This window comes from Salvia miltiorrhiza, chromosome 6 (assembly GCF_028751815.1).
Source record: "Salvia miltiorrhiza cultivar Shanhuang (shh) chromosome 6, IMPLAD_Smil_shh, whole genome shotgun sequence".
In the NCBI taxonomy this organism is placed as follows: domain Eukaryota; kingdom Viridiplantae; phylum Streptophyta; class Magnoliopsida; order Lamiales; family Lamiaceae; genus Salvia; species Salvia miltiorrhiza.
Window position 1 is genome coordinate 6,112,605 of NC_080392.1, and position 26,086 is coordinate 6,138,690.

Genomic DNA, 26,086 nt, shown 5'->3' on the forward strand with positions numbered 1-26,086 from the left:
ACTGTGTGTGCAAATTGGCCCCCAAACTCAAAAAAACGGTGCAGATCGGCCCCTCTGACTTAACACCGTTATGGGCCGTTAGTCAAGGGGGCGATCTGCACCGTTTTTTCGGAGTTCAGGGGCTAATCTGCACCTTTTAACTTTTTAATTAATTCATCCCTCTCACTCAAAATTTGATCGTCGTTGTCGCTGATTCAAGCTCCGGCGAGGCCGGCGGAGGGCGCCGCCCCTTTCTTTCTCTCTTGGGCCCTAAACCTCGGAGCTCGCTCGACTGCACACACTTAGTGTCAAGGACGAGCCCTAATTCTCCCATTCCGTCGGAAATCGCCGCCGCAATATTCGGTGAACCCGCCGCCTGGCTTTTCTCGATGAGGAGTCGCCTAGCTTTTCTCGATAAGGAGTCGCCTCTTTCTCTCAAATTCGGCGAAATCCGGTGATAAAGGCCGACGATGCCCGTCGCCATCTACACTATCGGCGTGCTGTTGAAGAAGGACGCCTCCAAATCAGAGACGCTGGCCAACATGATCTTGATCTCGATTGGGGTCACGATCACCGCCTACGGCGAGGCGAAGTTTGATTCGTTGGGGGTGATTCTGCAATTGGGGGGCGGTGACGTTCGAGGGAGAATTCGAGTTTTCATTTCGATTATGTGATTTTCGGGAGCAATGACGCCGATTTGGAATTCCCGATTTGGGGCTTGGGAACTTGATTTTGTGATTTTCCTCATCTGACGGCGATTGACGCCGGAAAAGTTGGTAGGAGAAGATGAGATGTGATTTTTTTTAATGAACGGTGTGCAGATTAGCCCCCGAACTCTAAAAAGGGAAAAGGTGCAGATTAGCCCCTGAACTCCAAAAAAACGGTGCAGATCGCCCCCTCTGACTAACGACCCATAACGGTGTTAAGTCAGAGGGGGCGATCTGCACCATTTTTTTGAGTTCGAGGGCCAATCTGCACACAGTTAGTAAGGGGACTGAAACGCTCTAAGGGCCTCCACTTGAGGGGCCTATCTGCACCTTAACCTTAAAAAATAAAATACTTTGATAAATGATAAAAGGTCATAGGGGAAAGCATCTCTGCCCAAAACCAACTTTGGGCAGAGCAAATAAAAATAAGAAAATACAAACTAAACTAAGTCATGGCTTCCCAAAACTACTCTATAACTACATAGTGATAAAGTGTGTCTAGCTCTAAAAATCTGTTCTAGCTCTTCCAATCACGTCTCCTGGGCGCAGGGGTGTGCATCCTTTATATAGAGAATGGTAGTGGGCCTTGGGCCAGGTCCAGGCAGATTAGGGCTTCTGGGCGTAGCAGCTAGGATTTCTGGGCACGACGGTTAGGGTTTCTAGGCGCAACCAAGTTGCTGTGGTTTCTTTCCATATATGCTTAGCCCAAATCAGATATGCATCCCATAACTTTGGTAAGTAGATTAGGTCAGATCCTTCTATACATGGTAAGTTGATATCAGCCTCATTCTTTTTTTATGTTGATGGGTGCGCGCTGTGCCCTTGCACGACAGGTTGTGCCTCAAATTCAGCATCACAATTCTACTTAACTCTCGTTCGACCTCTGACTTGCGACTGTGCCCGTGAACACCAACTTTTTATGTTATGCCCTGGAATGCCAGATTGTGCTCCTGTCTCGCCGCTGTACCTTGGAACGCAACTAGATCCCGCACGATACTTGGTCTGGGCACAGGGGTACAACTGTTGTGCCCACGAATGATCTGAAATCTTTGCCTCTTTTGCGGAATGCAGCTTGTTATGCCCGAGATCTCGTCCACCTGTCCTTATGCCCAAAATGTGTCCTCCCAAACACAAAACACACAAAACAAGACTCGATCTAGACCTTAAAGACACAAAAAAGCACGAAAAATGGGCTCGTCAACGGGACATAAAGAAAAAAAGAGTGAAGATTCATTTAAACTGTTAATGCACGCAGGAGAAGCCAAGCAGTTATTCATGCCAAATCATTTCCGAAGCAAGCTACAAAAGAGGCCTTAGGGTTCCATATCTGAAAGTGATGTCCCAGACAATGATATTGAGTGCTCAATTGTTGAATGGGACACTTCGTGATCTTGTTGCAGTAGCCAAACAACTGGACACAACGTCAACGGATGATACATGTTCTAAAAAGATGATGGTCAACACCCAAACAAAGAAATCAATTGGTTCGGATAAGGTTCGATGTAAAAAGAGCATGTGCAAAATAATTTTCCCCGTGGAATCATTCAAACGTCAAAGAATCATACCAGTACAGCAGCTGATAGAGGACTGTTGGGAAAGTGCAAAACAGTTCGATCCCATGAAAATATATCCAATGAACCTCGTTAAAGAATTTGAGAATTGGTATTCATCTTCAATGTCGACTACAAGGTACAAATATATGATGTATACTTTATTTAGAATTGTAGTTTATTACCCAATTAAAAATACATGACTATGTTTAATTGTTGGTTAGAAAAATAAGATTGATGACTCATTGCTTGGATATAGCGGATCGTGATTTCTTCAGTGGGATATGGACCGAAACACGATGGTTAGGGAGTGAGGCATTCTTATTATTTTGCAGCGAAATAACTATAACATTTCTTCTCAGTTTGCTTTTTAACTAATTACTAATGTGTGTTAATTTAGCACTTGGATGTCCTATTGAACCTCTTAATGCTTAAAGCCACACAAAAGCCGCAAAAATTCCGTTACGGATGGACATATGTGGACATACTTTGTTGGGTACTCATCAGCTTAAAGATCTTAAATTATAATTTCGTGATTTTATTATGATTTAATTGTGGTTATAATACATATATTGACATGTGTATATTTTTCAGCACAAATTGAAGTCCAAAGATATGTCACTTGGAGAGAAATTGTTGTTGAAGTATGTTTCTGGCAAGTATCCATCAATTGGTGGTAAACCGTGGAAAGAAGTGGATTACATTTACAGAGTCGCCCACGTGTTGAACTCCCATTGGGTAGCATACGAGCTAGACATATACAAACAATGTATTGTTGTCTATGACTCACTTTCACGGTTTGGTCACTGGGAAAACATAAAAGAAGAATTCATATATGTTGCTCAATGTATCCCTTGGATGTGCAAGATCGGAGGGGTTTACAAGAATAGACGGCCACGGAGGGAAATAAAAGATGAGTGGCCATTAAACCATACAAGGAACACCCTCCTCAATAGCAAAATTCGCATGATTATGGTATCATGGCCATAAAATTTATCGAGTGCTTGGCTTCCGAACGAAAAGTTAGAGTATATCGAAGGTTGTGATACGGCCATGTTTCGAAAGTACTATTGCGCCCAATTGTTTCATGGAAGATTAGAAGATTAAAGTTCATTTTTATATTTGTAGAATGGATGAACAACCTCCCTGCTTTTTGTACTTAGACATGCCAAGCTGCTGTTGTTGTAATGGGTGGATTTGGTGGCGCGGACTTGACCATTTCCAGACTTCGCCAAAAATTGTTTCCTTGAGTTTTATGTATCTCTGTTGTTTTCTACAATGACTACAAGAGTTATCTCTTCTAGTTTTATATGTCCTATTTATTTTGCTGTAAATGACACTTCATGTTTTTGCTTTGGGAAACATTTGACAAAGATCACATTGATTGTTCCATTTGAAATATTACATAGAATATGAGAAAACATCAACAACAAACGTGATAAAATAAATTAATGAAGTGACAAATTATCATTGATTGATTGTACACATGAAAATGATGTCTTTCCTACATTCTAAATCTAAAACCTGTAATAATACCCAAAATTACCAAAACTTCTACAAAGTTCAATGGAAAAAAATTGGAGGATCTTGAATCAATAAGAATGAGAGGGAGAATTACAAATATTAATGGAACAAAGCAAATGGCTAAGAAATTACAATTGGAACCTGCCGCAAGCTCCATCAAGAAAAACCATTTTCAAGAACAACAGTGGCTACAAGCTATCCGCGTCATATTTTTCTATATTTACAAATGACATTATTCGTAGAGCTCATTGCAAAACCTTGGCCGAAGAATCTGTACTGCGAGGCGGCAGCAGCGCATCATTTCATTGGATAGTTTTGGTCAATTTGCACTTGGAGATGAAGATTGTGTCTGAATAGTTGAAACTATAGAGCTTCAGAAGCTCTGCAGCGCGCTACTTTAGGGCTGGATTGCAGCCATTCTGGATGACAACAAGGAGCTTTGCTGCAAGACCGACATCTACAGCTTTCAACCATCATTCTTGAGGTGAGAGGTTGCATACGGTACACAAGATGGAGATGGCGTAATCCGTGCAGCATTCTGTAGTCCTCGTGAGTAGTTTAAACATGGTTGGAATCGTGTTGGAACTCTTTGACATCAAGGAGAAGCAACTCTTTGACATCAAACTACTCGAGAATCGAGGTTCTTGGAATATACTAAATAACTTAATTAACAACTTTAAAACGAGTAGAAGATGCAAGAATTAGCGTGTGTTGATTTAGCGGTAGAATATTAATGCTCAAAATCTGATGACCATGTCTTGGGTTAGAGTTTTGTATTGCGCGATGTTTAATTTTTGTATTTATTTACTTATTTACCTATGTACAGTGTATTATATTTCCACCTTCTTCTTTTTGTAGTAATTTATTTAATAATATATATACCTCGTGCAATTAAAAATATGTACATGTATGGATAATCTAATTATAATATTTAAATTTTTATGATAGTACAAAAATAAATAATATAAATATTCGCAAAATATACTGATTAAGCTGATAGTAATTCTCAAGAAACATTTAAAGTGCAGACTTAAAACAATAAGATTTAAATAATGTTAATATAAATATATTGACATTTTCGAAATCAAAGGCTTAGATACAAGCTAATTAAAACCCTAATAATAGAGAGGATATATAAATGACATAACTTGCAAATTTGTAATTTTGAAAACATAGGTCTTGCTTTAACTGCGAAAACAAGAGAAAATAACCTTAATTGAAGCTTAACAAACACGACGTACCAACTTGCCAATTGCCATTAGAATTATCACTTTTATTTATAGTAATAGAGTTTATATGACTTTATTCATATTTAAAATACGATCTTTACACCACTAACAGATTCACTAACATTTTAAAAAGGATTATCTCTTCCCCTATTTTGACACCAAAATTTTGTCATGAACATCTGAAGACTGAAGTTAATCTTGTTATTAATATTAACCAACCTTATATTCTCACTTTGTTTATTTCCTAACCATATAAATATATGATGCACCTCTGAAATAATTTTAATTAGAAAATGTCAAAAATTCACAAAAAGCAGATCCAAACATGTTTATCTTAAAAGTGAAGTCCAAGAAATTCTTTTATAATTGGCAGAAAACGATGGATTTAATATTGAAATACACACTAATCCAAGAAAAGTAGAGGTAATAAAGAAAATGGCGATTGACAGTGTAAGACAGGGACAGAATATAGAAGCTGTGCAAACAGAATATAAATTTGTGTAATTATAAATAATTGATGTTTGCAATAAAAAAAGGTAAAAATAATGACGCCGACGGCCAACCAGAAGAGATTCATAGAGTCTTTTTTTGCAGACTATTCTTTTCTAGAGACAACAAACAAATAAAAGGACCCTCTCTCTCTCTCCACCACATTTCCGAGCTGAAAGTCAGAGCATTTTTCGGCTCCCGATCTCTGTATTGGCATCTCTTCATTGAGGTATTCCTTTGTCTTTTCTTCTTTCTCGTGTTTGAGGCTGTCAAGGATTTGAGCTGAAAAAGGTGAGTGTTTGTGAACAAATCTGCTCTTGTTTTAGATCTTTTATCTTTTTTGTTTGATTCAGTGTTTGTTTCAATTTGTTTTTATGTGTTTAATTTATTATGCCTAACTGCGTGTTGTTTTGCACAGAGGTTTCTCCAATTTTTTCTTGGCATATTGAGTGATTGTTTTGTGATTTTTGAATTTGCAGCTTTTGTGTATTCACTGTTTCTAGTAATCTGCGATTGTGATGGTGGAATTTTGTATGAGATTCAATCGGTAGTGTGTAGAAGCATTTGTGTGTGAAGATCAACAAGCTTTGGTTTCATGGTGAATTTGGAATTTGGATTCTTGATTTTTATTTTGGTTAGGGTTTATTTTGTATTGAATGAATGAAGTTTAGCTGGATTTGTTAGTCTTTTATGTTGAGGAAATGCAGCGGGAATATATTTTTTATTCTTGTAAGTATCTTTCAAGATTTAGTATCTGTAGATGTGTTTGCCGTTTTAAATGTACATTATTGTGGATTTGGTAGAATGAGCTTTTCTTATGAATTCACTTATGGTAGAATTAATTGAAAGTTGAGATATATTTAATGAAGTAAGCAGTGATGTATATTAGCTCGTTGTATCATTGTTTGTAGAATTTGGAGACAGAATGTCACGTGGCGGTACACAGAGCAGTATACGAAAAACACTCGGTGCCCTGAAGGACACCACGACTGTTAGTCTGGCAAAAATAAACAGCGGCTACAAGGTATTATTTATGTTCTATTGCATGATAGAAAGTTGTATTCTATTGCGATTGCTAATGATTTTACTTCATTCTTGTTTTACAGGAATTGGACATTGCCATTGTTAAGGCAACAAACCATGTCGAACGCCCTGCAAAGGAGAGGCATATTAAAGGTTGTTATTTGTAAAATATTGGATATCCTTGTATTCATTGTGTTCTATTAGATTCCGATTCTAGTTAGCCTTGTAAAAGGAGACATCTCTAACTGTATCTGCAATCTAACTTCCAGCTGTCTTTGCTGCTGTATCGGCCACCAGGCCTCGAGCTGATGTTGCTTATTGTATACATGCCCTTGCAAGAAGATTGGCAAAGACTCATAATTGGGCGGTATGTTATCAGGATCATGTTGAGCATCTGTGTTATAATGATTTCATGCATAATTGTAATAATTGATAGGTATCTGAAAAAGATGGATGATAATTCAGTTTGTTGCTTCTGTTCCAATAGCAATATGGAAGTTATTTGTTGCATTTTTTGTTAATATGAATTAAATGATTATGCATTATTATGATTCAATCAACTTCGTAAAATGTTATTTCCCGAGCCCTGATTCTCACCCATTTCCATCTTTATAATTTCAAAAAAAAAGTCATCTGGTTCAAGACTAGATCTGTGCGGTTCTCCTAATAATATCCATAAATGACTTGTTCTTGTTCTCCGACTGATTCAAATTTCCAGCCGTCTATAAAGTGACGTCAAAGCTTGCATTAGATGCTCTTGTTACAAGGATTTTGATACATTTTGAATTTTGAGTTATATAAATGCATACTGTTGTGTATCCACGGTTATATTTATATCTAGGCATAACGAGTCTTCCTCTACTGAGAGAGAAGAAGTGCTATTCTTATATTCTTGGCTACCTCTAGTGATGCAGTTTAGTTCATGAAAGTATTGTGATGTTTTTGTCTTTTCTTATAAGAAATGTACAGCCTAGTTCTGATCCATGCATATCTCTTTTGTCTAACTGCATAGGTTGCCTTAAAGACTCTAATTGTTATACATCGTGCGTTGCGAGAGGTTGACCCGACATTCCAGGAAGAAATAATTAATTATGGTAGGAGCAGAGGTCATATGCTTAACTTAGCCCACTTCAAGGATGACTCCAGCCCTAACGGTATGGATTTATTTGCTTCCAAGCATTCTAGAAAGACGTCAAGGGAACGAACTTATCATTAATATATTGCATTTTGAGCAGCTTGGGATTATTCGGCATGGGTGCGCTGTTATGCACTATTTTTGGAGGAGAGGATGGAATGTTTCCGAGTGTTGAAATACGACATAGAAACAGACCGTCCGGTGGGTTCCTCTCATAAACACTCATTTACATTTATTTTGTTTTTCTCTAGAAATTCATAAACACCGATTTACATAGACATATGTCGTTGATTTTCTACTTTTTTGGTATATTTCATTGAATTGCAGAGAACAAAAGATCTCGACACACCAGACCTACTCGAGCATTTACCAGCATTACAACAGCTTCTTCACCGTGTGATTGGCTGTCAGGTAGATCGATAGTTAATAAGTTCAATGATGGTAGAACATTTGTAAAAATGCTTCATTATTGATTTTCAAATTGGTGCCGTTGCATGTGCAGTAAAATAGTCACATCCTCGTTTAGCTTTTCCTTTATATCATAACTTGAAGCGCCACATTTTCATAATGCAGCCCCAGGGAGCAGCTCTTCATAATTTCATCATTCAATTAGCGCTTTCCATGGTGAGTCCCTGTTTTACTCTGCCACAGATAAAATGGCTCGTTCAGACTTTGTCTATAATCCTCTACCTTTTTTCTCCTCTCGTAGGTTGCTTCAGAAAGCATAAAAATTTACAGCGCGATAAGCGATGGCACCGTAAATTTGGTCGACAAGGTAACTAAAAGGACTTCTTATTACTCTAAATATCTCTTACTTTCATGGAACAAACTTAGAACCTTTGTTTTCGACAGTTCTTCGAGATGCAAAGGCACGATGCTCTTAAAGCTTTGGATATATATCGAAGAGCTGGGCAGCAGGTACAGCCTTCAAGTAATTATATTTCATGTAAGATCGTAAATGCGGAACTTCTTCTCAAATGAACTAATTTTGTTGCAATGCAATTTTTTCTAGGCCGAGAGATTGTCAGAATTCTACGAAATATGTAAAAATCTTGATGTTGGGCGTGGAGAGCGATTTATCAAGATCGAGCAGGTTTGATATCCGAATACTTTTTTGCCAAATATATCACTTCCATCAGCTGTCGATATGTTTCTTACATCCTTTGTATGGCGATGAGTGGTACAGCCGCCGGCATCGTTTCTGCAAGCTATGGAAGAGTATGTTCGAGATGCACCACGTGCTTCCGCAGCCCGCAAAGATCTGGTACAGATCTTCTAAATTCTCCTAATCATATATAGGCATTTCTCTTGTGGTATTATAAATTCAAATGAAACAGGGTGATGATAAGCCTAAGGCGATCTTGGCTATTGAGTACAAAACAAGTTCAGAGGTAAAAGACGAGCAGCTGCAGTCGCCACCTCCACCTGAACCAGAAGCAGAACCTGTCAAAGTGGAAACTCCAGCTTCTGAACCACCTCCCGATTTGCTGGTGATTATTCAGTATACTTGATGCATGGAACTACCCGATACTTTCAGCTTTCACGTCTTAATATTTCCAACATTCAAGTGAGTGACTATATTTTTCATTGTGTAGGGCCTGAACGAGCCCGCCCCTGCTGCAACTGAGTTGGATGAGAAAAATGCTCTGGCTTTGGCCATTGTGCCTGCTGGTAAGTTTTCCTCGATCCTAGTGTAGCGTTGTCAGGCTTCGGCTTTGCTACAAATAGATAAAAGGAAGGGTTAATGCTGGAAATAACACAAATGTTAGTCGAATTTGCGATTTTCACATGACTTTTACAACCTTGCAATTATAACACCATCTTCAAATTTTTTTCAAGGGTTAGCTGCTAAAATATTCAGGAACTTTCATCTGATTTTGGTTTCCAACAAATTTTAGAAGTGGTTGCAATAGTAAGATCACTTTTCAATTTGTAACAAATAGACACGCTAAATTGTTTCCTGACGACCGAAAAATCAGTGGCATGATTTTTTTGCACATTGGGCAGTGTGTACTCGCAACATATGACTCCAGAGACATCGTATGAGTGTATTGAGGCCAAAATGATTTTGTCGAAATGCATTGAACGTGTCTATTTTGCTACAAATAAAAAAGTTGTGCTCTTATTGCTACAATTTATAAAACATGTCGAAAACCAAAATCAGGTCAAAGTTTGTCAATTTTTAAGCAATAACCATTTCTGCAATGGTGAACTTCACCTATTACTCGACTTGTCTTAAGTTTACAGATAAGGTTGATATATACAAAACGCCGTCTTTGTTAACTTGCATTCTTGCCATTACGCATGTTGCAGAACAACCGGCCTCAACCGGACCAAACCTCTCAAACGGAGCCACTGGCTGGGAGCTAGCACTCGTCACAGCTCCAAGCTCCAACGAGAGCGCTGCTGCAACGAGCAAACTGGTACGTTCCCCAATCTCCAGATTGATTTTTCATCCACAGTCCAAAGCATTCTTCACTGACCAAACGAACCTTTGTTTAAAAAGGCCGGAGGGCTGGACATGCTCACGCTGGACAGTTTATATGACGACGCGATCAGACGAAGCAACCAGACCACAAGCTACAACCCGTGGGAGCAAGGCCCGATGGGGAACTCAATGATGGCACATGATCCATTCTACGCGTCCAACGCAGTGGCTGCACCACCAAACGTGCAGATGTCGAACCAGCCACATCCCTTCATGTTCCAGCAGCAGCAGACGATGATGATGGGCCCACAGCAACCCATGAACCCGTACGTGACCGGGGTCCAGCCCCACCCATACGGCGCAGGTATGCCCGTGCAAGCCTACAATCCTTATTCGGGCCTCATTTGAAGGAAAATTCATCCTATTCATTTGTTGGAAATACTAGGATTATAAGATGGTTAGCTCTCTTGATGATGATGATTATTATTATATGTATTGGAGATAGATATGGTTGTTTGTATCATATGTTGTGTGAGTGAAGTAGTTTAGATCAAAATTCATTCTTGAATAATTAAGTATATAATCTTTTTGTATTTTTTTTAGAGTTGCATAAAATTCGTAGACCATGTTGGTCGGGAGGAATCTATGTTATTGATGAATTTTTTGGACCGTTGTTTTCCTTGGATCTGTACTATGTAGCAACATTCATTTTATAATATTTTTCCATAAAGAATCAAAAGTTTGGTAATTGAATATGAATCTTGCAACGGGTGAGATCTTATTGCTCAATATTGGTAAATTGGTAATTGTTTCTGCGTGAAGTATTATTCTCTCTATTGTTTCACCTGTGTTTTCAATATATATTTTTTTGAATAATTTGATTTTTCATGCAATATTTCTCGATACACAAAATTTGAACAGTTAGTAAGTATCGGTGGTTGGTGAGTAAAAGTCTATATCCTTTGGAGGACCTTCACGCAGCTTGTTTTGAAGGTGTGGCTGCTTGGGTACAACAGCCTCAATCCCCTTCCCCGATTCACTGAAATATCTTTCAAGCACCTTCTGCAGAACCAATTAACACAACCATCATTTACATTTTACAAACATAATACTCATCGGAGGCGTTTGGTCTGGTGGGATATATAAGATTGATAGGATTGGAAGGGTGATTATAAACAATCCACCCAATTTCAGGATAATAAATAATCACTCAGTTGGATGATTAGATGCGGGCCGAGTTACAATCATGCAAGCCAAACGCTCAATTAAGGTGAATTATTTTATCAATCATGCCTCATCACTCAAACAAAACGCATCCTCAAGTTTCGCGGATGATAGGGTAAGGGTAGGCTCACCATAGCAGCATAAGCATCGAGTTTTCCTTGACGCACAGATTTACTCACTCCTCTGCAATATTACAATTAAACAACATCGATATGTAGAAAGAGTGAGTGAGAGAATGGAAATGGAGGAGATTATAACGTGGCTATCATGTGCTCGAGCGCCTCAGAAGAGGTTCCATGCTCATCTTGTAGGTATACTCTCCATCCCCTGCATCAACATCATTTATCACACACAAGAATCTCTACATTCCATTCCTCAAGTAGACATAGATAGAATGTACCTCTCTGCAGCTCGAGCTGCAAACCTTCCGGCCACACTACGAACTTTGTTCGACTGCTCTGTTTCCTTCCCCTCGCTGCTCTTCGGAAGCCCAATGATGAATTCATCAACTTCCTATTATCATCACCATAACTCAATCCACCAATACAAACCTCATATCAACTTCTTACATTATAACACGCACCTGCTTTTCAGCAAGATCAAGAAGTCTAAGCTCAAGCTTCTGCCCTCGTAATTCAAGTACCTAATCAAACCACCACAATACACATGTACTACTAGTTTAGACTCCAAGGTTATTTACACCTAATTCTATTGCTAATAATTATACCGTTAAGGGGCGAACAGTGAAGCCTTTGCTAATGGCAACGCCTGTCCGCGACAATCCCAAATCTACCCCTAGGCTAAACCCGCCGCGCCACGACGGATCACGCTTCCGGCGGATAGCGTTTGGGGGAATTTGCTCCTCCCACGCCACTGATTCCGACAATTGCGCTCCTCTGCACGGAGAAATTGAGTTTCTGCATTGAATGTGAAGAGGAAGAAGAGGGTTTAGGGGTTTTGGAGCAATGAATTGAATCGCCATTTTTTAAAGTTGAAGAGCAGGCAGATAAGAAGGAGAATGGGGTTTATAACTATAAGGAAGTATGATGTAGGCCATACCTTTTTGAATACAAATAGTATTATTGTTGTGGAACTACCTCCCACAAACACTTATCACTAGCATTTTAAATCACTATGTTTAATCCCTCAAAAAAAAAAAAAAAATCACTATGTTTAATGCGATGCAGTGAAATTGTATTAAACATAATTCCAGTAGAGGGTGTGCGGATTTCTTCAGACTAACACATGCCTTAAACTATCAGACGGTTTATTGATTACTTCTATTGCCTATGTTCCTGCAATAAAATCATGTGTACTGAAAAACATCCAAAATAGTAGAAGCTTCTTTAGGTTTTGCCAATTGCAAAATATTTGAGTACCTTCCACTGGAGGTGCCCATTTGAACTGGAACCGTGGTCAATAGTACCGAACCGTAACATTTCAATAGACTAAGGTGCTCGAATACACTATGGTGGCTATTGGTTTTTGTTTGGAAAACGACTATGGCCCGATGGTGGTGTTCTCGGACTCAATCTTTGCTATTCATGTCTTACAAGAATCCGGGTCGGGTGCAGAATCTTTGTGCGATGATCTGTGGAAAGTTTTTTAGCACGCTCGCAAATTTGTGGTGATAGATTTTCGTCATGCTTGTAGGAGCGCTAATAGAGCTGCACATGCGCTCGTAGCTTTTGCTTTAGAGGTAAAAGCTTTGTTTATTGGAAGTCGGATTACTCTCCATGGCTTCTTGAGATTGTAAACTCTGATTTATCTATAAAAGTTCTATTCCCTTAAAAAAATTTGAGATTGTAAATTCTGATTTATCTTTATCAAAGTTCTGTTTCCTTCAAAAAAAAAAAAAAAAAATAGACTAAGGTGCTTGAATACACTTAATTAACAATTATATTTTGAAGCGAGAACTCAATTATGATTTTGTGTGACATAAACCATTCTAATAGACTTTATGATAGAATTAGATTACTGATTAACAAATTTAGTCTGCGTGTTTTGGAAAGAAAATTATTTTGATGGACATAAACGCTAGACACAATGTTTTAATACTTTGATTGTTGCTAACGTTATTGGATTCAAAATTATAATTCCAAGTTCCAACGTTCACAGTTTCTATTGATTATGTTTCATTCAATCACTATTAATAAAATATTAAAAATAATAATTTAGATATAAATTTATACTTAAAAATAAATTTTATTTAATCATGACCAACTCTATGTTACTACATCAGAATATTGTGTAGAAAGAGATTTTCCCAAATGTATAACTATTATGTAAAATTTTACATAATATAATCATTTCGTCCCATTAAATTCAGTTTGTCTTTTTCCGATATATGATTGTTTAAAACTTAAAAGGATTAGATTGTAATGTAAAAATATACTATGACCTAAAAATTTAATACTATAACATACAATAATTACTATTAAAAAATAAAAAAAGACCAAATATAATAGAATACCCGAAAAAAAGTGTTAATAAGCAAAAATGCCCACTTCCTTAAATTTTTTATAAAAATGCACTAAGTTATCATACAAAGCATTATATGCCCTAATTATGTGAAGTACCTATTTTATCCTTTGATATTGATGGGTTTGCTTGATTTTCTGTAAAAGTCTTACACATTTGACCGATTTGACAGCTATCGGTCATAAAAGTCAACGATTTGACAGCTATCAGTAAAAAGTACATATGATCGGTGGGTGGCTATATCATGTGTTCGGCATGATTTTACCGGCCGGACACATGTTTTCACCGACCGGACACATGATCTACCCACCCACCGGTCATATGTACTCTTGACTGATAGCTGTCAAATCGTTGACTTTTATGATCGATAGCTGTCAAATCGGTCAAATGTGTAAGATTTTCACAGAAAACCAAGCTAAACCCATCAAATCAAAGAGTATTTAAATAATAAGGCATATAATGTTTTGTATAATAACTTAGGGCATTTTTACAAAAAAAACATAAGAAAGTGGGCATTTTAAATTTTCACTCCGAAAAAAATATACTTAATCGAGTTTAATGGAAATAAAAAATAATGTTGACACGTTATACTCAGGACAAAAGAGTATTATAATTTGACTTTTCACATTATCTTTTTAGTTTAGTTCTTGATTATTGATATTTGTACATAATTTTTTTAAAAATCTATTTTCATATTGTGCATCATACGATTACAACCAAAGATTCTCTTTTGTTAGAGGTCTTGAATTCAATCTTACATGCGTGCGGTGATATTTTTTCACTTTAGGTGGTATTGTATTTCCATCTGCGTGCGGTATTGTATTATTTGGTGTTGATATTCCTACCTATGTACGGTGTTGTATTGTTTGATGTTGAGGTGTTGCATTGTTTAATGTTGACATTCCCTCCTGCGTATGGTGTTGTATTGTTTGGTGTTGACATTTTCGCCTGCTTGTGGTGTTGTATTGTTTGGTTACATTCCCGCTTGCGTGCGGTATTGTATTGTTTGGTGTTGAGGTCTCACACGCAGGGCGTTTCTCGCTTGAGGTGGTGGTGAGGTCCCGTCTACGTGCGGGTTGCATAATTGATTATATTCAGGTACCTTTTGTAATTAAAAAAAAATTGTATTAAAATAAAAAAAGAAATTGTTTGGTGTTGACATTCTCGTATGTGTGTGGTGTTGTATTATTTGGTATTGAGGTCTCATACGTAGGACGTTTTTCGCCTGAGGTGGTGGTGGTGGGGTTCCGTCTGCGTGGGGGTTAGGGATGGCAATCGGGTACGACGGGTACGGATAGTGACTATCCATACCCATACCCACGAACTAAATGGATAGTGGTTGCTACCCACAAAACTATCCATGGATATCAAATGGTATCCAAACCCGCTACCCGCGGATACCCGCTACCCGTCGGGTATCCGCGAAACCCGCTATCCGACGGGTATCCTTCACCCACTATCCGACGGATACCCGCTATCCGCTGGATACCCACGAAATAGAATTTAAATATAAATTTACAACAAATTTAATAGAAAAAAAAAATCAACACAAATAGCATAGTTCAAATCCACAAAGAACAATGTTTAAATTCAAATTCACAATAAACAATGTTTAAATTCATCAACTAAAATATAAAATCCAACAAAGAACAATGTCTATAATTGCTCGACGGTAGAAATAGAACACTCTTCATTGAACTCTTCTTCTTCTTTATCTTCAAGACAAATCCAAAAGCTTTCATTCTTTCCTTGACCTATGAAATAAGCAATTATTTACATTAGATATATGAAATAAAAGATTAATTATAATTATAATTATAAATTTACGTACCTTCAAGTTGATTTCGTAGCCAATTTTGAGTACACATTAATGCTTCTAATAGCTTTGGTTTGAGACGACTGCGGTGCTCAATATTAGACTTTGGGCCTTATTGTTTTGGCCTATTTTAAAATATAAAATACTAGCCCATAATCTCAAAATATGTATTTAAAGCCCATATTTTATAGAATTTTTTGTGGATATTTGACGGGTAATTGACGGGTAATTGGCGGGTATTTTTCGCGGGTAAACGGGTTTCACGGGTATGGATAGTAAGTATCCAAACCCATACACACGAACTAAATGGATAGTGAATTGTACCCACGAAACTATCCGTGGATATCAAATGGTATCCAAACCCACCCTAATGGGTTCGGGTTTTCGCGGATATCCACTACCCGCGGGTAGATTGCCATCCCTAGTGGGGGTTGTATAATTGATTGTATTCAGATAGCTCCCGTAATTTTAAAAAAAATAATTGCATTAAAAAAAAAGAAATAGAAAAAGTATTGCATTGCAAAACAATAAATTTCCCAATTTACTTTATAGCTTTATACTCATTATAGATTATAGATATATTCGTTAATTTTATACTAGACTAACTTTGAGAGAGGAGAGAGAGAAATTGGAAAGCTCGTTCTGGATATTGCTTTTGAGTATGGTTTTTGTAGAAGGTTTTGGAATCAGATCATCTGGATTGAACTCATTTGATCACTTTTCTGGAATTATATCCTTCGTTGTGTAGAAACATTTGCTGATTCTGCATGAGAAAATTGGTGGTCGAGTAGAGAGAGAAATTTTCTTTGTGGTAGCGAAACATGTCTGCCGTAGTGTGCGGAAAGAGATCGAACATCTTTGAGGAATCGCCGTCGTCGCCGCCTGTCAGTAAAAGGATCCGCTGCTCATCGTCGTCTTCGCCCGGCCGTACTTTTTCTCCGCCGAGGGCTGCCGCCGCAGCTAATTATATATCCTCCACTTCTGCGATCGATCATCTTGTCGCCCTCTTTCCTGATATGGACAGACAGGTTATTGTTTCTCAATTTCCTCTTTTTTTATGCCACGTTGTATTTGAGATTCTCTGGTTCTTGCTATGCGAAATATGTGTTCTTCCAGCATTTTGATTGGGGGAAAATGGTGGTGAAATTTTGTTCTCGGTTCTTTTGTGTATATCTATTGGATCTTAAAAATTAGTATACTTTTTGCGATTTATAGGAATATTGCATTTATTTTGTGGGATTTTATTGCTCGAATTATTGAAAAATGAAATGTTATTTAGGTTGGTGTGACTTGTGAGTCTGCATTCTCTAGAAATGTGCAATGTAGGTAATAACAGGTGGATTGTCCGATGATTTTACCTGGTAATGTCGAGTTTTGTAAATTTCATGTTTGAGACAATTTACTATCATTAAATTGCTTGGCCTTGTTCATTCTCTTTCATGGTCAGATGAAACAGGGGATGCGTTCTTTGGAAATATTTCAGGTTACATTCTTGTCTAACAAAATGTTTAGTGAATTTTGAGATTAACTCATTGACCTACAATGCCATGCTATTCTACACCACACTTTTGCAAATGTTTTGATCTAGCTAGCTTAAGAAGGCCAGATTTTTGTTTTTTATTGGTTATTTTACTGGTTACATTCTTTACTCCTATCAAGTTTGATTCAATCCAGGAAAAAGATGGAAAGTGTGTATCATATAAGCAATTTAAATATGTAAAGTGTGTATCATTTTTCTTATATCTTCTGCTTGATGTTAAATTTAATTAACTCGTTATGAATGGTTTTGACTTCTAGTTTCTGGAAAAGGCCCTCGAAGAGTCTGGTGATGATTTGGATTTGGCTATCAAAAGATTAAATGATCTCCGATTGAGTGTTGCCGCAAGTTCATCCGATCTTACCCGGGAAATTGACGACCAGTTTTTGGCTAAAGGTTTTTTTTTTGTCAATTTTAGTGCTTTGTTTGGTAACCTATGCTTCATAAGTTTCTATATGCTTTCTGAAATAACACCTCCCTGATACATGTAAATCCGGTATAACAATTAGTAGATGTTGAATTTCTGAAGATCTTTTGGCTCTAGCCCTACTAAGTGAATCATCATTGGTTCTCTATATATCCATTAAATTCTGCTGCCATTTCCAAATTTCTATACGACCTGGTGGTGGCACATAATCTTGGCATGGCCTACCTCATTTTTAGTCATTCTGGTTCTTGTTTATTTCCTTATTGTTCTCACTGACTCCTGAAGCTTGTTCTCTTGGAGTCCTCCTAGATCTATCCTGGTGGCCCTGTCCCAAGTGAACAGAAACACTGGACTCACATATGATATTTGACATCTTAACTGTGTTTACCTTTACCACCCAGTTCTTCTTGTTGGATGACAGTGATTTTTGCATCATTTGCTTAGATTCTTTGTGATATTTATTTTTTTTCCTTTTTTCTTTTACTATTTCATGATTATTCTGTTTAGCCACTTCACGATTTCACATGCCATGAATGTCACTGAATGTGTATTCCTTTGTTTAGTTACCCTTGACGATTGACATATTTGATTTTCTCATCCTTCATGTCAAACGAAGCACCTTATTCTTTTTCTAACTTGTACCTTCATTTATGTCCATTTGTTGTTACGTGCTTTGTGTCTGCCCAAATGAGTACAAATCTTATCCACTTTTTTATAATGAATAACTTTATTTCATTTTCATGTACAGTGGTGAATGATGGGGGGCCTGCTTCAGGAGAGGAACCACCTGGTGTAAACAATCTTCCTGTAGACGGAGCAGAGTGGGTGGAGCTTCTGGTTAGAGAAGTCTTGACTGCAGCCAATGTAGAGGATGCTAAGGCACGTTTGTCCCAAGCACTTGAGGCATTAGAGAAGTCCATTTGTGCGAATGCTACTGCAGAGGCTGCGAAAAGCTTCCAGAAGGTGTGTGGTTTAATCATTTATGTTGAATACCCACCTCCTATAAAATAGTATATAACAGAGATTCATTTAATATTCAATTTCTTGAAAACTGCCTGTCACATGTAAGTATTTTTTATAAGCTTACTAAGCTAAGTCGAAATGAGTATTAGTCATCAATTAAGACATAAAAGCTGATTATATACTTGGTAATTTTCTAATTGAGTTTACATTTTTGTAATGCTTTTTAGGAGAACATAGTGCTGAAGCAGCAACTAGAAGCACTCCTACAGGAAAATACTATTTTGAAGCGAGCAGTTTCTATACAACATGAACGACAGAAGGAATTCGAGGAAACGGGCCATGAGTTGCATCAACTGAAGCAGCTAGTATCTCAATACCAGGAGCAACTACGGACTCTCGAGGTCAGTTTTACAGTGTAAAACATTCATAAGCATGTCGATAGTTCGGTTGGCTAGTGTAAAACTATTCTCGTCCTTGCTATAATCAGACTCCATGCAAAAATGAACAAAATATTCATTTTTCAAATGCACACCACACAACACAACTAAGAGGTTGAGACCATCCACCTTTCATGTGCAATATTCCCAATATACTGGGAACTATTTCTTCAATAAAAGGTTTTATACTTCAATACCAAGCTCATGCCAGACCCCCAAAAAATGCTGATAAAAGAACCTAGAAAAGAATTCGGAGCTTTTCAGAAGCCCATTGGATCATCTTATGTGAATATGTATTTTTATTGAAAGTAGGCCCAGTATATGATTCATTCATATTTGATCTCCAGGTCAACAATTATGCCCTTACGATGCATCTCAAGCAGGCCCAACAAAGCGGTTCACTCCCTGGACGTTTTCACCCGGATGTGTTTTAGTTTTAGTTATTCATCCCGGTGTGTATTAGGTGGTTCTGGAGCAAGGCAAGTGCTATAGTAGAATCAAATAATAACAGGATCTAGCCTAGATTCCTGGCCATAGTTGGTATGTGTAGTTTGTGTGAGACCACATTATTATATGTGCTGGTTTGTGATGCCGCTCTCTGCTGACATCTTAACAATCGCAGTTATACTCGCTAAAGTTTATTTATTGCTCGTTTGGCTTTCTTTCTTCGCCTCCACCCCTCTCCCTAGCACCTAGTTAATCGTCGTTACTTTCTGTACAGCAGCTTTACCATTACAGTGACATACATGCTTGAATGTTCTCTTTTTGATTGATGTTATATTGTCGATTCGCTTCCATTCTGGTCTGTGCGTTTCTCTTTGGAGAATTTATCTTTATATCAAAAGTGACACAGCTGCTACAAGACTTGGATGCCTCTTGTAACACGTTATGATATTCGCAGCTGCGGCTTCCCTTCTTTTTACTCGACCACCTTATATTATATTCCTACTTTTTTGGGTGCATTTCTTTTTCTTTTTGTTATAGTTTAAAGAAGATCCACTTCATAGATTTCTTCTTTTTGGTTCAACTCCCATCGACCTAATTGGAGGTTTGGCATTATGCATTATTAATCTTCTTGTTTGGAGTCTTTAACTAATATTTCATCTAACACAATTCTTCCGATAATTGTACTTCCTCCGTTCAATTCAATAGGTTCAAAGTCAATAGGCCACAAGGATTGGACACAGATGTTAAAAAACGAATAGTTTGTAATAAAATAGGAGAAATAAAATATAACTTTTTTCAAAAATATATTTATCTAAAAAGTAGAAGAGAGAAATAAAGAAGAGATAATTATGTTTGAAGTATAAAAACATTTGGTGTAAATAAATTTTTCATTTTAGAAAGTGGTCTATTGAGATGAGTTCAAATAAAGAAATATGGTTTATTGAATTGGGACGGAATGAGTAGTAATTAACTTGTTTGGGTTTGTGTACCGATTTTCATACTCTCTCCGTCCCACCATTTTAGTCCCCTCTCATTTTTCACACATATTAAGAAAATGCATTTAATTTTTATATTTTTATCTTTTATACCCTTATTTATTATTTTCACACATCCTTTTCACATTTAAGTGAAGCATTAAATAAGGTTAATTTAGTAAAACAATATTTTTATATAGTATTAATTAGAAAAGTGGACTATCTTTTTGGGACATCTCAAAATAGAATAAGGGACTAAAATGGTGGGACGGAAGGAGTATATTATTTTCTTATTTCAGAACCTATATCTTTAAATCAACCTCTCGTTTGAGCAAAACTCGAATGTGTTTCACGAGGGGGAACACGTTAGATTTTTTTGTTTCACTATGAATTACTCCCTCCGTCCCGTTAATCAAGTCCCCTTTCTTTTGGGCACGGGTATTAAGGAGAGTAGTATTAAGAAAAAAGTTGTATGGCCCACATATTTATGGGTTTGTTAATTAAATTTTAAGCATTGTTAACAGTCGTCTTCCATTTGTTGTTGCCGGTGGTGGGCGAGCAGCCGGAATAGTGAATGCCGCCGGTGCGAGTCGCCGGAACAGTGAACAGAGAAGAGAGCTTATGAATACCACAACTTCTGAACACCAAAACACCATAATTTCGAAACAGTGAACATAGGAGAGAAATCTTTCAATTATGAACACCAAAACACAAATCAAAAAATGGAAAATTTCTGGAAATCTAAACACCAAAACACCACCATCTCTCGGCCGAAAAATGGAAATTTTCTGGAAATCAAAACACCAAAACACCACCATCAAAAAATGGAAATCAAAAAATGGAAATTTTCAATATGAGACGACAAATCAAAACACCAAAACACCACCATCTCTCGGCCGACGGCGAGAGGTGGTGGGCGAGAGTCGGAGGCGGAGGGCAGCGACAGTTGCGGCGGCGAGCCCTAATTTCTGGAAAAAAAAAAGAGTAGGAGAGAGGAGGCAGCCGAGGGCGAGAGGTGGTGGGCGAGAGCCGGAGGCGGAGGACAGCGGCTGCTGCGGCGGCGCAAGGGTGGAGGCGAGGCTAATTTCCGACGAGCCCTAATTTCTGAAAAAGAAAAAAAAAAGAGTTGGAGAGAGGAGGCGGTGAGGCGAAGTGAGAAGAGGAGTGGTGGGCGCTCTACGCCGCCGCTGCAACGAGCTCGCGAGGGTGGCAGGGGCGGCGCAAGGGTGGAGGCGAGAGGGCGGCAGATGCAGGGGTGGGCGCTCTTCAGATGCAGATGCAGAGAGCGGCGCAAGGGTGGAAGTGGGAGGGCGGCGAGGTGGCGCGATGGTGGAGGTGGGTGGGCGGTGGAGGTGGGAGGTGGGAGATGACGATTTGAGAGAGAAGAGAGAAGTGAGGAGAGAGAGAGAGAGAGAGAGAGAGAGAGGGCAGGTGGGTTGGTTTGTGAGAGGAGAGAGACATAATTAAATCAACTAATCAACCCCTAATTAATGTCAAAAAAGGAAAGGGGACTTGTTACATGGGACGTCCCAAAAAGGAATACGGGACTTGAATATTGGGACGGAGGGAGTATATATTTACATGGAGTATAATATAAGTAGATTTAAATTGGACACAAAATGAAAGATGCTCGTCACATTTATTACTCTGCGTGCGTGTTGAGTGCTGGCACGAATTAAATAAAAGTAATTGTACCTTGGTTATTGCAACTTATTAGTACTATATACTACCATCATCACAGCAGAGATCAAATCTTAATAATCTGAACTCTTCACCAATCTCAAGCCTTGGAATCCATAACCAAACATATACCAATGAACACATGTTGAAATATCATAAGTGAATATGCAACAAGAAAACATATATAGCCTCATTCAATAATCAAATCTTGCTGTCTCCAACTGTACTACACTTACTACAGTAAGTACTCTATCAAATTAAACACAATCTGCAGATCTAAGACAAAGGCAGAGGATCTGTCCAATCCCACATGTTAAGTCACCTGTACATCTAATTAATAATCCAAAAATACACTAAAAAAAGACTAATCTTGATTTGCTATTTTGAGGGGATCTATCTGCCCGAGTAAGAGTGAAACAATCAAAGCAAACAAGATGATGATCAAGAGTTAGATATATTGATGGTAATTGGTAGTTTAATTGGAGTAAAGCAAAGAATTAAATCTGTGTTACCAAAAACACCATAATCTCTTGATTTTGGAGGTGGTGTTCAAGAAACTGCAATAAGCCTTCCAAGCCCATCTCTCATCATCTTCTTGAATTCGTCAAAATCGACCATCCCATCTCCATCAACATCGACTTTTCTGATCATCTCTTTGCAGTCTTCGATCTTCTTCCCCTCACTGAACCCCAACGAAGACAAAACCAATCCCAATTCCTCAACCGTGATACGCCCATCTTTGTTCCCATCAAACACATCAAACGCCTCTCTCAAATCCCCATCCCCATCCCCATCCCCATCCCCGCCGCCTCCTACCTCCGCCGCGCCGCCCATCGACTCGTAGAGCTTGCAGAACTCGTCGAAATCGATGAGGCCGTCGCCATTAAAATCCACCTTCTCCACCATATCCTCCACGTCCTTCTCTCCCGCCAAAATCCCGATATTCTGGAGCGACTCCCTCAGCTCCTGCTTCGTGATGAATCCGTCGTTGTTCTTGTCGAACGTCGCGAACACGCCTCTCAGCCCGCCGATAGCAGCCGGCGGGGCGGAGGCGGCGGCGGGCTTGATCGAATCCTGCGGCGGTAGGGTTTTGCGATCGCGGAACGATTCGAGCCATGGCGCGAGAAACTTCTTGGTTGGAGAGATTAAGGTATAGATGAGGGCGAAGACGAAGAGGAGAGAGTAGAGCAGGACTGTAATCATTTGTGTTTGTTTGTTGTTGTTGTTGATTTTTTTCTCTCTCTCACAACAACAACAAGACCAACACAGATTTTGGAGAAAATGGGAGTTGTTGATTAATGGAGGGAATAAATATGATGGAGGCGTTTGTTGATCCCACAAACCGCGTGAAACTGTCGTAACTGTAAATTAAAATATAAAACAAAATCTTTAGTTTTGGTGGAACTGGAAATTCAATGCCTCTATATATTGGTTGTATCGCTTTCACTTTACTTCTTTTTGGTTTTCTTCTATGTTCTTCTTGTTCCATTCAATTTCTCTCTCTTTCTTTTATGAAGAAATTTCTATTTTACTTTTATAAGACTTTGTCGGTCTATAATATCGTTGTTATTATGAGGACGATACGAATTTTAAAAAAAATGATGCTAATAATTAATAATAATGGGTATTATTGTGAGTGAAATTTATGAACCCTAGTACTTATAAATAAAAGTATTGTTGACTAATGGTGTTCAGAGCTAACCGAGCCTGGCTGAATCGGCCCGAAGTCAACTGTTCGGGCTGACTCTGGAACCAAAATCGGAACCTCCAGAAATTCAAGCCGATTACGGACCGTTATTTGTTGAATAAAAAATCGACAGTTACCGTCAAGTCGGACCACTGGGCGTGTCAGTTGAGGCGTCAAGTGGCAAGGTGTAGGTGCAGGCTAGGTGCGTTAGTTGAGGCGAAAATCGCCGATTTTTCAGATTTTTTATTTTTTTTAATTTTTTAAATTTAAATTCAGAATTCCCCCCTTCCTAAATTTTATCTATAAATACCATCTTCTCACACCTTCAAAGTCATGTCATTGTGTTAATAATTCTATACTATCTTCTCTTATACTTCTATTTCTCATCTATTCTTTATGTGCCCTTGTTAAATTGTTATACTCTGTTGCTCTTGTTACTTTCTTGCTAAATTAACATTTACGTTTACTTGTCCTACTATGTAATGCAACAACTATTACTATCTACTACATTTATTATATTTATCATGTTTTCATCTCGTGGTAACCGTAACAAGTATATCAATCTCAACTCTGAGGGCGAAGATGTTGTTGGTAGTGTTAGTCTAACAAGTTAGGGTAAGATAACTACGTGAGCTTTGATTCTTCATTATCAATGAAGATACGTAGGCCATTCAATTTTAATATTATATTAAAATTAAGTTCAAACCCTTTATTTATTTATTTTTCTCCTTGTTACTCCCTCCGTCCCAATAATGAAGACACACTTCATTTGGGCATGGAGATTAAGGAGAGGTAGTTTAGGTGTTAAAGTATTATAGCCCACCTCTATTAGTGTATTTGATTAAGGAATTGATTAGGAGTTGTATTTACTTTTATTTTAAAAACATTATGGAAATATAAATATTTAAATTAATAAAATTTGAATTTTTTAATTAATTAAATAAAATTAATTTTTTTAATTTACTATTATGCTATTTTTTTTTTATTCTTCTAATGTCAACAATTGGAAGCCAAATTCAATGTGATTCTAAAATGAAAGCTGGATTTAATTGCCTTGAATGCTGAAATTAAAATGGAACCCGAAAAGATCTCAAATAAGAAATCTGAAACTCAAATTGAACTCAAATCTGAAATCTAAACTCAAATTGAAATCAAAATCGATCTGAAAAATTGAAACTCAAATTGAAATCAAAATTGAAACACAGATCTGCTCAAAAATCTGAAATCAAAATCTGCATAAACCTCTCGGATTTGGATCGAGTCGCTTTTGGATATGAAATCAAAAACCTCTCGATTTTTGGATCTAAAATCAAAATCTCACGCTACGCTACCAATGGTGAGGGCGCAGCGCTAGTGGTGGCTCGTTGCTGTTGTTCTTCCGGCGCCGAGAGAGAGAGGGCGAGACAGAGGCGAGACAAGGGACACTTGCGGAGGTCCAGTTGATGTTCGCCGAAGTTCTGTGAGGGAAATGAGGGAAGGGGTTTGACCGTTTGAGGGAGAATCAGAGAGAAAGAGGGAGGGGGTAGGGCTCGGCAGGGCAGCGGCGGTGATGAGGGAGAGAGGGCGTGAAGAGGGTGGATACCGCAGACAGGACAGCGGCGGCGACGCCAAGAGAGCCGAGAGAGAGAGGATGAGTGAGAATATTCAAGAGAGGGAGAAATGATTTAGGGTTTTATTAGACTTTTATACCCTAATTAGTGATAAATTAATTAATAATTGTTAAGTCATAATTCTTTCATTATTTAGAAGTGTGTCTTTATTATTGGGATAACCTAATAAGAAAAGTGTGTCTTCATTATTGGGACGGAGGGAGTATATTATAGTGTAGCATTTTATTTTAGAATTAATTATAGTTAATTTAGTGTAGTTAGTTGTAATCGATGATTACAATTTTTTTATATATGCACAAACATGATGTCAATTGTACATTTATATTTTTTTAAACTTTGAATTCAATAAAAATATAAATTTTATATATTTTGATGGTAAATATAAATGTTTTAAAATTTTATTTTGTTTCTACCATAATTTATTGTATTTTACTTGAATTAGATAATTTGAATACATGTTACGAATTTCGTAATATAATCTCATACGAAAAAATATACACAATATATTAAAAACATAATAAAAAAAATTATAAAACTATCAAAAATCGCCGGTAGGAACTTTGAACCGTCAATTTTCGGCCTGACCCGGAACCGGCTCGTCAAGGTCATTGCATGGGCCAATTCCGATTTACCTTTCTGATGAACCGTAATCATCGATTCAAATCTAAAATCAGCGATTTTCAACCCGTGAACACCACTGGGTATATGAAGAAAAGGGAAATAAGATCAATAAGAACAT

At 37.8% G+C, this 26,086-nt stretch overlaps 4 protein-coding genes across 5 annotated transcripts; 2 read left to right on the forward strand and 2 right to left on the reverse strand.

The window, feature by feature from the left end:
* Positions 1–5,451: 5,451 nt before the first annotated feature.
* Positions 5,452–10,819, forward strand: LOC130988237 (putative clathrin assembly protein At5g35200). Of its 2 annotated transcripts, none has more exons than XM_057912029.1 (16): positions 5,452–5,707; positions 6,390–6,502; positions 6,585–6,654; positions 6,771–6,868; positions 7,514–7,655; positions 7,737–7,837; positions 7,964–8,047; positions 8,210–8,260; positions 8,346–8,411; positions 8,489–8,554; positions 8,649–8,729; positions 8,823–8,900; positions 8,974–9,126; positions 9,232–9,307; positions 9,950–10,059; positions 10,143–10,819. In XM_057912029.1, the coding sequence occupies exons 2-16, from the start codon at positions 6,404–6,406 to the stop codon at positions 10,470–10,472; spliced, it is 1,605 nt and encodes a 534-aa protein (XP_057768012.1). In that variant the 5' UTR covers positions 5,452–5,707; positions 6,390–6,403; the 3' UTR covers positions 10,473–10,819. The 2 variants fall into 2 exon arrangements, with proteins under 2 accessions (XP_057768012.1, XP_057768013.1); XM_057912030.1 differs by having other exon boundaries at positions 5,551–5,769.
* Positions 10,820–10,914: 95 nt separating this feature from the next.
* LOC130988238 (uncharacterized) lies at positions 10,915–12,385 on the reverse strand. The gene is made up of 6 exons (XM_057912031.1): positions 12,016–12,385; positions 11,872–11,931; positions 11,689–11,801; positions 11,547–11,615; positions 11,420–11,471; positions 10,915–11,126 (listed from the first exon to the last, which is right to left on the reverse strand). The coding sequence occupies exons 1-6, from the start codon at positions 12,268–12,270 to the stop codon at positions 10,986–10,988; spliced, it is 690 nt and encodes a 229-aa protein (XP_057768014.1). The 5' UTR covers positions 12,271–12,385; the 3' UTR covers positions 10,915–10,985.
* A 3,756-nt stretch (positions 12,386–16,141) lies between these two features.
* LOC130988239 (uncharacterized) lies at positions 16,142–19,611 on the forward strand. The gene is made up of 5 exons (XM_057912032.1): positions 16,142–16,613; positions 17,383–17,518; positions 18,298–18,512; positions 18,740–18,913; positions 19,297–19,611. The coding sequence occupies exons 1-5, from the start codon at positions 16,407–16,409 to the stop codon at positions 19,381–19,383; spliced, it is 819 nt and encodes a 272-aa protein (XP_057768015.1). The 5' UTR covers positions 16,142–16,406; the 3' UTR covers positions 19,384–19,611.
* Positions 19,612–22,216: 2,605 nt separating this feature from the next.
* LOC130988240 (calmodulin-like protein 3) lies at positions 22,217–23,547 on the reverse strand. Its single transcript, XM_057912033.1, has one exon. The coding sequence runs from the start codon at positions 23,251–23,253 to the stop codon at positions 22,600–22,602; it is 654 nt and encodes a 217-aa protein (XP_057768016.1). The 5' UTR covers positions 23,254–23,547; the 3' UTR covers positions 22,217–22,599.
* Between the last annotated feature and the right edge of the window lie 2,539 nt (positions 23,548–26,086).

Coding starts and splice junctions, on each gene's coding strand:
- LOC130988237 (XM_057912029.1), top strand. CDS start 6,404: ATGTCACGTGGCGGTACACAGAGCAGTATACGAAAAACACTCGGTGCC. Junction 8,555..8,648: donor ATCGAAGAGCTGGGCAGCAG/GTACAGCCTTCA, acceptor AATTTTTTCTAG/GCCGAGAGATTGTCAGAATT. Junction 8,730..8,822: donor GATTTATCAAGATCGAGCAG/GTTTGATATCCG, acceptor TGAGTGGTACAG/CCGCCGGCATCGTTTCTGCA.
- LOC130988238 (XM_057912031.1), bottom strand. CDS start 12,270: ATGGCGATTCAATTCATTGCTCCAAAACCCCTAAACCCTCTTCTTCCT. Junction 11,802..11,871: donor TTGATCTTGCTGAAAAGCAG/GTGCGTGTTATA, acceptor TGATGATAATAG/GAAGTTGATGAATTCATCAT. Junction 11,616..11,688: donor GCAGCTCGAGCTGCAGAGAG/GTACATTCTATC, acceptor ATGTTGATGCAG/GGGATGGAGAGTATACCTAC.
- LOC130988239 (XM_057912032.1), top strand. CDS start 16,407: ATGTCTGCCGTAGTGTGCGGAAAGAGATCGAACATCTTTGAGGAATCG. Junction 17,519..18,297: donor CGACCAGTTTTTGGCTAAAG/GTTTTTTTTTTG, acceptor TTTCATGTACAG/TGGTGAATGATGGGGGGCCT. Junction 18,914..19,296: donor AGCAACTACGGACTCTCGAG/GTCAGTTTTACA, acceptor TTTGATCTCCAG/GTCAACAATTATGCCCTTAC.
- LOC130988240 (XM_057912033.1), bottom strand. CDS start 23,253: ATGATTACAGTCCTGCTCTACTCTCTCCTCTTCGTCTTCGCCCTCATC.